Source organism: Oncorhynchus clarkii, unplaced genomic scaffold (assembly GCF_045791955.1).
Source record: "Oncorhynchus clarkii lewisi isolate Uvic-CL-2024 unplaced genomic scaffold, UVic_Ocla_1.0 unplaced_contig_9054_pilon_pilon, whole genome shotgun sequence".
Lineage (NCBI taxonomy): Eukaryota > Metazoa > Chordata > Actinopteri > Salmoniformes > Salmonidae > Oncorhynchus > Oncorhynchus clarkii.
In genome coordinates, this window is record NW_027261005.1 from 262,455 (window position 1) to 275,265 (window position 12,811).

Below are 12,811 nucleotides of genomic sequence, written 5' to 3' on the forward strand. Positions count from 1 at the left end.
TATTCTATTCTGTTCTATTGTATTGTATTCTGTTCTGTTGTATTCTATTCTGTTCTATTGTATTCTATTATGTTCTATTGTATTCTATTCTGTTCTATTTTATTCTATTCCATTTTATTATGTTCTATTGTATTCTATTTTGTTCTATTCTATTATTTTCTGTTCTGTTGTATTCTATTTTATTCTGTTCTATTTTATTCTATTCTATTTTATTATGTTCTATTGTATTCTGTTCTGTTCTATTGTATTCTATTCTGTTCTGTTGTATTCTATTCTGTTCTATTGTATTCTATTCTGTTCTGTTGTATTCTATTCTGTTCTATTGTATTCTACAGTATCCAGTGTCCTTTAGTGCTACCATCTCCTCCCACTAGGTGGTGCTGTTATCTATCTGGGTGCTGGGGTTCATCATCGCCGTGGTTCCCCTGATGAACGAGGACCTGTTTGGGAACTACTATGGTCGTAACGGGGTCTGCTTCCCCCTACACTCTGACAGACAGGAGAAGCCGACTGCTAAAGGATACTCTATCGGCATATTCCTGGGTACAGTGTGTGGTACAGCATGGATGTGCTTGTTGGTTAAAGGGAAGGTTGTTGGTTAAAGGGAAGGTTGTTGGGTAAAGGGATGCTCGTCGGTTAAAGAGAAGGGATGCTTGTTGGGTAAAGGGATGCTTTTAGTTTAAAGGGATGCTTGTTGGTTAAAGGGATGGTTGTTGGTTAAAGGGAAGGTTGTTGGTTAAAGGGAAGGTTGTTGGTTAAAGGGAAGGTTGTTGGGTAAAGGGAAGGTTGTTGGTTAAAGGGAAGGTTGTTGGTTAAAGGGATGCTTGTTGGTTAAAGGGATGCTTTTAGTTTAAAGGGAAGGTTGTTGGTTAAAGGGAAGGTTGTTGGGTAAAGGGAAGGTTGTTGGTTAAAGGGATGGTTGTTGGGTAAAGGGATGCTTGTTGGTTAAAGGGAAGGTTGTTGTTTAAAGGGATGCTTGTTGGTTAAAGGGATGCTTGTTGGTTAAAGGGAAGGTTGTTGTTTAAAGGGATGCTTGTTGGTTAAAGGGATGCTTTTAGTTTAAAGGGATGCTTGTTGGTTAAAGGGAAGGTTGTTGTTTAAAGGGATGCTTGTTGGTTAAAGGGATGCTTGTTGGTTAAAGGGATGCTTGTTGGTTAAAGGGAAGGTTGTTGTTTAAAGGGATGCTTGTTGGTTAAAGGGATGCTTGTTGGTTAAAGGGATGCTTGTTGGTTAAAGGGAAGGTTGTTGGTTAAAGGGAAGGTTGTTGGTTAAACAAAAAGCATCCCTTTAAAGGGATGCTTGTTAGTAAAAGGGATGGTTGTTGGTTAAAGGGAAGGTTGTTGGTTAAAGGGAAGGTTGTTGGTTAAAGGGAAGGTTGTTGGTTAAAGGGAAGGTTGTTGGTTAAAGGGAAGGTTGTTGGTTAAAGGGATGCTTGTTGGTTAAAGGGAAGGTTGTTGGTTAAAGGGAAGGTTGTTGGTTAAAGGGAAGGTTGTTGGTTAAAGGGATGCTTGTTGGTTAAAGGGATGCTTGTTGGTTAAAGGGAAGGTTGTTGTTTAAAGGGAAGGTTGTTGGTTAAAGGGATGCTTGTTGGTTAAAGGGATGGTTGTTGGTTAAAGGGAAGGTTGTTGGTTAAAGGGAAGGTTGTTGGTTAAAGGGATGCTTGTTGGTTAAAGGGATGCTTGTTGGTTAAAGGGAAGGTTGTTGTTTAAAGGGAAGGTTGTTGGTTAAAGGGAAGGTTGTTGGTTAAAGGGAAGGTTGTTGGTTAAAGGGAAGGTTGTTGGTTAATAAAGGGAAGGTTGTTGGTTAAAGGGATGCTTGTTGGTTAAAGGGATGGTTGTTGGTTAAAGGGAAGGTTGTTGGTTAAAGGGAAGGTTGTTGGTTAAAGGGAAGGTTGTTGGTTAAAGGGAAGGTTGTTGGTTAAAGGGATGCTTGTTGGGTAAAGGGAAGGTTGTTGGTTAAAGGGAAGGTTGTTGGTTAAAGGGAAGGTTGTTGGTTAAAGGGATGCTTGTTGGTTAAAGGGAAGGTTGTTGGTTAAAGGGAAGGTTGTTGGTTAAAGGGAAGGTTGTTGGTTAAAGGGATGCTTGTTGGGTAAAGGGAAGGTTGTTGGTTAAAGGGAAGGTTGTTGGTTAAAGGGAAGGTTGTTGGTTAAAGGGAAGGTTGTTGGGTAAAGGGAAGGTTGTTGGTTAAAGGGATGCTTGTTGGTTAAAGGGATGCTTTTAGTTTAAAGGGATGCTTGTTGGGTAAAGGGATGCTTGTTGGGTAAAGGGATGCTTTTAGTTTAAAGGGATGCTTGTTGGGTAAAGGGATGCTTGTTGGGTAAAGGGATGCTTTTAGTTTAACGGGATGCTTGTTGGGTAAACTATTCTCTGGACTCTCTTTGCAGTACGCAACCCCCTCAAGTTTGTTTACCAACTCATACAAGTAGTAGAAGAAGACCGATCTGGAAAGTTATTATACTACTGTCTAATCCACTCTCTCTCTTATTTATTTATATATATATATAGGTCTGAACTTGGCACTGTCTAATCCAATCTGTCTCTCTCTCTCTCTCTCTCTCTCTCTGTCTCTGTCTCGTTCTCTCTCTCTCTCTCTCTCTCTCTCTCTCGTTCACTCTCTCTCTCTCTCTATGTCTCGTTCTCTCTCTCTCTCTCTCTCTCTCGTTCTCTCTCTCTCTCTCTCTCTCTCTCTCTCTCTCTCTCTCTCTCTCTCTCTCTCGTTCTCTCTCTCTCTCTCTCTCTCTCTCTCTCTCTCTCTCTCTCTCTGTCTCTCTCTCTCTCTCTCTCTCTCTCTCTCTCTCTCTCTCTCTCTCTCTCTCTGTCTCTCTCTCTCTCTCTCTCTCTCTCTCTCTCTCTCTCTCTCTCTCTCTCTCTCTCTCTCTCTCTCTAGGTCTGAACCTGGCAGCATTCCTAGTGATCGTGTTCTCTTACTCCTCCATGTTCTACTCCATCTACAAGACTGGTATCAACGCTACAGGTAAAGTTTAATTTCTCCAGAACCATATCTCTACCAGCTTGTTCTGTTACAGACCTGAGGAGCAGGCTACACAGAGATGTGGCTGTAGCTAACATCTTGTTCTGTTACAGACCTGAGGAGCAGGCTACACAGAGATGTGGCTGTAGCTAACAGGTTGTTCTGTTACAGACCTGAGGAGCAGGCTACACAGAGACGTGGCTGTAGCTAACAGGTTGTTCTGTTACAGACCTGAGGAGCAGGCTACACAGAGACGTGGCTGTAGCTAACAGGTTGTTCTGTTACAGACCTGAGGAGCAGGCTACACAGAGACGTGGCTGTAGCTAACAGGTTGTTCTGTTACAGACCTGAGGAGCAGGCTACACAGAGACGTGGCTGTAGCTAACAGGTTGTTCTGTTACAGACCTGAGGAGCAGGCTACACAGAGATGTGGCTGTAGCTAACAGGTTGTTCTGTTAGAGACCTGAGGAGCAGGCTACACAGAGATGTGGCTGTAGCTAACATCTTGTTCTGTTACAGACCTGAGGAGCAGGCTACACAGAGACGTGGCTGTAGCTAACAGGTTGTTCTGTTACAGACCTGAGGAGCAGGCTACACAGAGACGTGGCTGTAGCTAACAGGTTGTTCTGTTACAGACCTGAGGAGCAGGCTACACAGAGATGTGGCTGTAGCTAACATCTTGTTCTGTTACAGACCTGAGGAGCAGGCTACACAGAGACGTGGCTGTAGCTAACAGGTTGTTCTGTTACAGACCTGAGGAGCAGGCTACACAGAGATGTGGCTGTAGCTAACATCTTGTTCTGTTACAGACCTGAGGAGCAGGCTACACAGAGACGTGGCTGTAGCTAACAGGTTGTTCTGTTACAGACCTGAGGAGCAGGCTACACAGAGACGTGGCTGTAGCTAACAGGTTGTTCTGTTACAGACCTGAGGAGCAGGCTACACAGAGACGTGGCTGTAGCTAACAGGTTGTTCTGTTACAGACCTGAGGAGCAGGCTACACAGAGACGTGGCTGTAGCTAACAGGTTGTTCTGTTACAGACCTGAGGAGCAGGCTACACAGAGATGTGGCTGTAGCTAACAGGTTGTTCTGTTACAGACCTGAGGAGCAGGCTACACAGAGATGTGGCTGTAGCTAACATCTTGTTCTGTTACAGACCTGAGGAGCAGGCTACACAGAGACGTGGCTGTAGCTAACAGGTTGTTCTGTTACAGACCTGAGGAGCAGGCTACACAGAGACGTGGCTGTAGCTAACAGGTTGTTATGTTACAGACCTGAGGAGCAGGCTACACAGACGTGGCTGTAGCTAACAGGTTGTTCTGTTACAGACCTGAGGAGCAGGCTACACAGAGACGTGGCTGTAGCTAACAGGTTGTTCTGTTACAGACCTAAAGAGAAGGCTACACAGAGATGTGGCTGTAGCTAACATCTTGTTCTGTTACAGACCTGAGGAGCAGGCTACACAGAGACGTGGCTGTAGCTAACAGGTTGTTCTGTTACAGACCTGAGGAGCAGGCTACACAGAGATGTGGCTGTAGCTAACATCTTGTTCTGTTACAGACCTGAGGAGCAGGCTACACAGAGACGTGGCTGTAGCTAACAGGTTGTTCTGTTACAGACCTGAGGAGCAGGCTACACAGAGATGTGGCTGTAGCTAACAGGTTGTTCTGTTACAGACCTGAGGAGCAGGCTACACAGAGACGTGGCTGTAGCTAACAGGTTGTTCTGTTACAGACCTGAGGAGCAGGCTACACAGAGATGTGGCTGTAGCGAACAGGTTCTTCTTCATCGTCTTCTCTGACGCCCTCTGCTGGATCCCCATCTTCCTGGTCAAGATACTGTCCCTGCTGCAGGTCGAGATACCAGGTATATACTTCCCCTGTCCTAAATATGTAGGAAAACAAGTACACACACACACACACCAACCCTCCTACACACCACACACACACCACCCCTCCTACACACCACACACACACCACCCTTCCTACACACCACACACACCACCCTCACTACACACACCTCTAACCAGGGGCGCAACAATTGTTTTTTTAGAAGTGGTGGGGACATTTTCCCCTCCAGTCCCCATGTGAATGCCCCCCCCCGGCCTCTAACTCCCTCTCTCCCTCCCTCCTCCAGGTACCATCTCATCCTGGGTGGTGATCTTTATATTACCCATCAACAGTGCCCTGAACCCCATCCTCTACACCCTGACTACCAGCTTCTTCAGAGAACAGGTAGTGTTTAGTAGTAGCGGGACCAATGGGACTTTGTTCAAAAGGAGTGTGCACTATATAGGGAATAGGGTGCTATTTAGGGACGTAGCCTCTCGTTGTTGTTTTGTTGTTGTTGTTGTTTTGTTCAGTTTACACGCCACCGTGGGTAAATAAATACCTTTATCAAATCAAATCTAATGTTATTATTATATACATACACGTGTTTAGCAGATGTTATTGCGGGTGTAACGAAATGCTTGTATACTGTTCGGGAAAGAATTCAGACCTGTTGATTTTTTTCAAATTTTGTTAGGTTACAGCCTTATTCCAATTGAAATTGGGTTCAAGTCCAGGCTCTGACTGGGCCACTCAAGGACATGTCTCAAAGCCCACTCCTGCATTGTCTTGGCTGTGTGCTTAAGGTCCTGAGTGCTCTGGAGCAGGTTTTCATCAAGGATCTCTCTGTACTTTGCTCCGTTCATCTTTCCCTCGATCCTGACTTGTCTCCCAGTCCCTGCATCTGAAAAACATCCCCACAGCATGATGCTGCCACCACCATGCTTCACCGTAGGGATGGTGCCAGGTTTCCTCCAGATGGGATTCAGGCCAAAGATTTCAATCTTGGTTTCATCAGACCAGGTCAATCTTGTTTCTCGTGGTCTGAGAGTCTTTAGGTGCCTTTTGGCAAACTCCAAGCGGGCTGTCATGTGCCTTTTACTGAGTAGTGGCTTCCGTCTGGCCACTCTACCATAAAGGCCTGATTGGTGGAGTGCTGCAGAGATGGTTGTCCTTCTGGAAGCTTCTCCCATCTCCACAGAGAAGTTCTGGAGCTCTGTCAGAGTGACCATTGTTGTGGAAATATTGAATCAAATTTGCACTTGTAAATTCAATTAGACGTTATTACAAAAGTAAAAGAAGCTGAGCCATGGATTAACTCTCTCCAGTCGCAGTACTCAGATTTTATACTTTTTCACTCTTGCATAACGTACACATAGTCACTCCTTTCTATGTAAATGATTAATACCCTTTGGCCTTTCTCCACCCTTATCTTTCTGTCTCACATCTGACTTGTTTATGCTCATTTTACATGGGTATTAATACAAAACATAATAAAACATTTATTGCATATATATGTTGCTAATATAAGAAGTACTTGAATATTAATACAAACATGTCTTCCGGGTACATATCATGTCTTCCTGGTACATATCATGTCTTCCTGGTACATATCATGTCTTCCGGGTACATAACATGTCTTCCTGGTACATAACATGTCTTCTGGGTACATAACATGTCTTCCTGGTACATAACATGTCTTCCTGGTACATAACATTTCTTCCCGGTACATAACATGTCTTCCTGGTACATAATATGTATTTCTGGTACATATCATGTCTTCCTGGTACATAACATGTCTTCCTGGTACATAACATGTCTTCCTGGTACATAACATGTATTTCTGGTACATATCATGTCTTCCTGGTACATAACATGTCTTCCTGGTACATATCATGTCTTCCTGGTACATAACATGTCTTCCTGGTACATAACATGTCTTCCTGGTACATACCATGTCTCCCTGGTACATATCATGTCTTCCTGGTACAGATAAATAGCTTAAGGGGGCTGAATAATTTTGCACGCCCAATTTTTCAGTTTTTGATTTGTTAAAAAAGTTTGAAATATCCAATAAATGTCGTTCCACTTCATGATTGTGTCCCACTTGTTGTTGATTCTTCACAAAAAAATACAGTTTTATATCTTTATGTTTGAAGCCTGAAATGTGGCAAAAGGTCGCAAAGTTCAAGGGGGGCCGAATACTTTCGCAAGGCACTGTACGTGTCCAGTAGCCTTCGCAAGAGCAGACATGGCCCAGAACGGTCAAGTCTATGTTGCCTCAACTTGCCACATTCACATAGATTCTGGCTACGTTCTGTTTAACTCTATGTTGCCTCAACTTGCCACATTCACATAGATTCTGCCTACGTTCTGTTTAACTCTATGTTGCCTCAACTTGCCACATTCACATAGATTCTGCCTACGTTCTGTTTAACTCTATGTTGCCTCAACTTGCCACATTCACATAGATTCTGCCTACGTTCTGTTTAACTCTATGTTGCCTCAACTTGCCACATTCACATAGATTCTGCCTACGTTCTGTTTAACTCTATGTTGCCTCAACTTGGTACACTTCCATTTCATTCTGCTGACACGTGTTTAATAATTAACCCCGTATTGATTCTGCTCACTACTTCTGAGAAAACAGTATAGGTATTGGAAAAATTCCCAAAGTACTGAAAATTCTCTAACACCATCGGGTTCTTGGTCACCTGGTAATCAGGCGCACTACGGTTGTGTCATCTGAAAAACTTGATGATTGAGTTGGAGAAGTTGTGGCCGTCATGGGTGAGCAGGGAGTACAAGAAGGGGGCTGAGTACACACCCTTGTGGGGCTCCTGTGTTGAGGATCAGCGACGTGGAGGTGTTGATTCCTACCTTCACCATAAGGGGGGTGGCCCATCTGGGTCCAGGACCCAGTTGCAAAGGGCGGGGTTCAGACCCAGGTCCCCGACCTTGATGATGAGCTTAGAGAGTATGAAGGCAGTGGTGTTGAAGGCCGAGCGATAGTCCATAAACAACATTCTTACATAGGTGTTCCTCTTGTCCAGATGGGATTGTGCAGTGTGATGGCGATTGCATCGTCTGTGGATCTATTGGGGCGGTAAGCAAATTGGACTGGGTCTAGGGTGTCAGGAAAAGGTGTAGGTGATATGATCCCTTGACTAGTCTCTCAAAGCACTTCACGATGACGGAAGTGAGTGAGACAGTCATTTAGTTCAGTTACCTTTTGCTTTCTTGGGTACAGGAACAATGGTGGACATCTTGAAGAAAGTGAGGACAGCCAACTGGGATAGGGAGCGATTGAATATGTCCGTAGACACTCCAGCCAGACACATATATAAAGACACATAGATAACGACACATACAGTATATAAATAGATACAGTACCTATATTTATATACTTAATATTATTTGTATTTTGCCTTTATTAAAAGTCATTCAAGTAATTGAGAACACGACAATTTATCTGAAAATGATTCATTTAATTAATTTTTTTAATGGATTTATTCTGTCGTCTGTTTAACAACTTACAGGTGGAGGTCCTGCTGTGTCGTTGGCAGAGAAGGTCGACCCTGAAGAAGAACAGGAAGAGCCTGACCTCTACTGTATACATAGAGGACTCAAGGAATACACTCAACCAGCCTCCAGCATACCTACCTACTGTACCCCGGGTACCACTGACTGATATGGATCCTCGCTACGGGTGAAGGGGAGGTGGTATGAGTGGGGGACCCCTCGTCATGGGAAGGAGGGAGTGAAAAAGGAGGAGGGAGAGTATGAATGAGAGAGAGGGAGAAAAAAACGTTGGCACCCCTGATGACCTATCTGCCCAGCATGTCTGATAAGGCTCATTTGCTACCGGTGAGAGAGAACTAGACCGCTGCATATGAATGGCCCGTTAGGACCAGGGCTGTTCTGAAGAGGGCTGTTTTGAGACTAATGGATAGGGTTATTACTACCGCAAATTAAAATGCCCTTTGGGTACAATAACCTATTCGTTCTCAAAAGCTCCAAGCCTTTCTACTGGAGCAAACTCACCTCTTCCACAGTACAGTACCAATGACACAAATGGCACACAGACAAATGTGTAGCGCCCACCTGTTGGGGACGAGGAGAGGATGAATGGTGTGTTTACATATGAACTTTTCGTCAACAAACCTCCCTTTGTTTGTTTGTACATATTCTACTCAATGGTGTGTTCCTTTTAACCTTCTAGATTAGTGTTTCTGGGTAGTCTTAAAAAAAATTATCTACTTTGAAACAAAAGTATACACCTCACACACGTGGCTATGGGCTTATAGAAGAAGTTATGTCAGATACAGAGTTGAAAATGTATTCAATGTTGAGTTTGCATTCCAGTATTACACTTTATGTACATCACAGAAGACTGAACTATAACAAAACCGTTTCACATAGAAACATCGGATTTATCGGCGTCATTTTTTACACATTTTAAATGTTAATTAATTATGCAATTATGAAAAATATTGCTAACATTTCACCCATGACGCCACTAGAGGGCGTCATTTCACTGCAGGAACTAGTGAACTTTCTCCCTAATCTGCGTGCCAAAAGGCACCCGGTTTCCTAAATTGGGCATTACTTTTGACCAGGACCCAGAGTAGTGCACCTTATAGGGAACAGGGTGCTATTTGGGGTACTTCCCTGGTTCTCTGTTCCTTTACTGACTCTCACCTGGAATGGCCTGTCTGTGTGCTAATTGGGATACTTCCCTGGTTCTCTGCTCCTTTACTGACTCTCACCTGGAATGACCTGTCTGTGTGCTAATTGGGATACTTCCCTGGTTCTCTGCTCCTTTACTGACTCTCACCTGGAATGGCCTGTCTGTGTGCTAATTGGGATACTTCCCTGGTTCTCTGTTCCTTTACTGACTCTCACCTGGAATGACCTGTCTGTGTGCTAATTGGGATACTTCCCTGGTTCTCTGCTCCTTTACTGACTCTCACCTGGAATGACCTGTCTGTGTGCTAATTGGGATACTTCCCTGGTTCTCTGCTCCTTTACTGACTCTCACCTGGAATGGCCTGTCTGTGTGCTAATTGGGATACTTCCCTAGTTCTCTGCTCCTTTACTGACTCTCACCTGGAATGACCTGTCTGTGTGCTAATTGGGATACTTCCCTGGTTCTCTGTTCCTTTACTGACTCTCACCTGGAATGACCTGTCTGTGTGCTGTACATTTTCAGCTGTATCTTAAGCCGACTCTGGGTCGGTGCCACGTCTCACTTTACCTGCGACTGTACATGAGTAGCCTTGTCCGAGGAAGAACGGCTCACAGGGCAGGAGCCCCTGTTTCTGTAGAGTGGAGCAGCTTCAACGAACATCCCGACAGGAAAATCGCTGTCATCATCACAGGATGATATTTCACATTTAGTTTCACAACAACCTTTCTCATGTGGATTACATTTCTCACATGATATTTCACAATAACCTTTCACATGTGGATTACATTTCTCACATGATATTTCACAATAACCTTTCTCATGTGGATTACATTTCTCACATGATATTTCACAATAACCTTTCTCATGTGGATTACATTTCTCACATGATATTTCACAACAACCTTTCTCATGTGGATTACATTTCTCACATGATATTTCACAATAACCTTTCTCATGTGGATTACATTTCTCACATGATATTTCACAATAACCTTTCTCATGTGGATTACATTTCTCACATGATATTTCACAATAATCTTTCTCATGTGGATTACATTTCTCACATGATATTTCACAACAACCTTTCTCATGTGGATTACATTTCTCACATGATATTTCACAATAACCTTTCTCATGTGGATTACATTTCTCACATGATATTTCACAACAACCTTTCTCATGTGGATTACATTTCTCACATGATATTTCACAATAACCTTTCTCATGTGGATTACATTTCTCACATGATATTTCACAATAACCTTTCTCATGTGGATTACATTTCTCACATGATATTTCACATGAAGTGTCACATGTGGATTACACATTTTTTTCTAGGATTCACAAGCCCTGCAAAAACAAAGGTGAGTCGTTATGATGGACACACAGTGTTTTCAACTTGAACACGTGACACATTTTGTCATACATGGCTACATTGTGTATGTTTCTGTGTGCAGTCATTAATATTTAACATGCCCTCAACTGGGATTTGAACTCACAACCTCTTGGTTCACAGCCGTTCCAATCTTTCTGCTAGGCCACCATGTCACCAACTGATTTCACCTGTATTGCTACACTTTGGACTTCAAAGTAAATCTGAGTTAAGGATTGGTGTCCCACTAGCAGGACAACTTCGGGTGAAACTGGAGAGCGTGCAATTCAAATAAATATTATAGATTTTAAACATTTATGTACATACAAGTGTCTTATATCGGCTGAAAGCTTAAATTCTTGTTAATCTAACTGCACTGTCCGATTTACAGTAGCTATTACAGCGAAAACATACCATGCGATTGTTTGAGGACGGCGCCCCACATCAAAATATTTTTCCACCGACACAGGTTTCATACATTCACAGATAACGATGAAATATTCACTTACTTTTTTAAAATCTGATTTGTCATCCAAAGGGTCCCAGCTATAACATGTAGTGCCGTTTTGTTTGATAAAATCCTTCTTTATCTCCCAAAAAGTCTGTTTAGTTGGCGCCATCGATTTGAGTAATCCACTCGTTTAACTTGCAGAGAAAGGAATCTGAAAATCTAACCCCTAAACTTTGTTTCAACAAGTCAAAATATGTTTCTATTTACTCCTCAGATACCCTAAAATGTAATCAAATTATAATATTTCTTACGGAAAGAAGTATGTTCAATAGGAAACCCATTTTAACAGGTGCGTAATGTCTTCACGGCGCGAGCAAACATGAATTTCCAAGACTGTGTCCTTCTACTAAAACTGTTATTTCTTATACGTTTTTGAAGTTACGAGCCTGAAACCTTGAACATAGACTGCTGACACCTTGTGGAAGCCATAGGAATTGCATCCAGGGAGCTAATTCTCAATATGACCTTTCTCTTGCAATTCTAAGAGGATGGTCTCTCAAAAGGATTTGGATTTTCTCCTACCATATGTTATATTCTCCTACCTTATTTTAACATTTCTACAAATGTCAAAGTGTTTTCTTTCTAATGGTACCAATTATATGCATATCCTGGCTTCTGGGCCTAAGCTACAGGCAGTTTACTTTGGGAATGTCATTCAGACAGGAAGTGGAGAAAAAAGGGGACTAGCCCTAATAAGTTTAAAAAAGTGGATATTCTACAGTCCACTTGTCTGTTACTGTATATTCTACAGTCCACATGTCTGTTACTGTATATTCTACAGTCCACATGTCTGTTACTGTACATTCTACAGTCCACATGTCTGTTACTGTATATTCTACAGTCCACATGTCTGTTACTGTACATTCTACAGTCCACATGTCTGTTACTGTATATTCTACAGTCCACATGTCTGTTACTGTATATTCTACAGTCCACATGTCTGTTACTGTACATTCTACAGTCCACATGTCTGTTACTGTATATTCTACAGTCCACATGTCTGTTACTGTACATTCTACAGTCCACATGTCTGTTACTGTATATTCCACAGTCCACATGTCTGTTACTGTATATTCTACAGTCCACATGTCTGTTACTGTATATTCTACAGTCCACATGTCTGTTACTGTACATTCTACAGTCCACATGTCTGTTACTGTATATTCTACAGTCCACATGTCTGTTACTGTATATTCTACAGTCCACATGTCTGTTACTGTATATTCTACAGTCCACATGTCTGTTACTGTACATTCTACAGTCCACATGTCTGTTACTGTACATTCTACAGTCCACATGTCTGTTACTGTATATTCTACAGTCCACATGTCTGTTACTGTATATTCTACAGTCCACATGTCTGTTACTGTATATTCTACAGTCCACTTGTCTGTTACTGTATATTCTACAGTCCACTTGTCTGTTACTGTATATTCTA

General features: G+C 42.6%; 1 protein-coding gene across 1 annotated transcript in view; it reads left to right on the forward strand.

Moving 5' to 3' along the window:
* The window catches only part of LOC139403169 (relaxin receptor 2-like), a 171,763-nt gene extending 163,250 nt beyond the window's left edge, over nt 1-8,513 (forward strand). The window contains exons 18-22 of the mRNA XM_071146873.1: nt 375-543; nt 2,887-2,973; nt 4,706-4,837; nt 5,108-5,205; nt 8,340-8,513. Of these exons, the coding sequence (XP_071002974.1) occupies nt 375-543; nt 2,887-2,973; nt 4,706-4,837; nt 5,108-5,205; nt 8,340-8,513 (660 nt within the window). The remainder of the gene's footprint in view (nt 1-374; nt 544-2,886; nt 2,974-4,705; nt 4,838-5,107; nt 5,206-8,339) is intronic.
* Nucleotides 8,514-12,811: the final 4,298 nt, after the last annotated feature.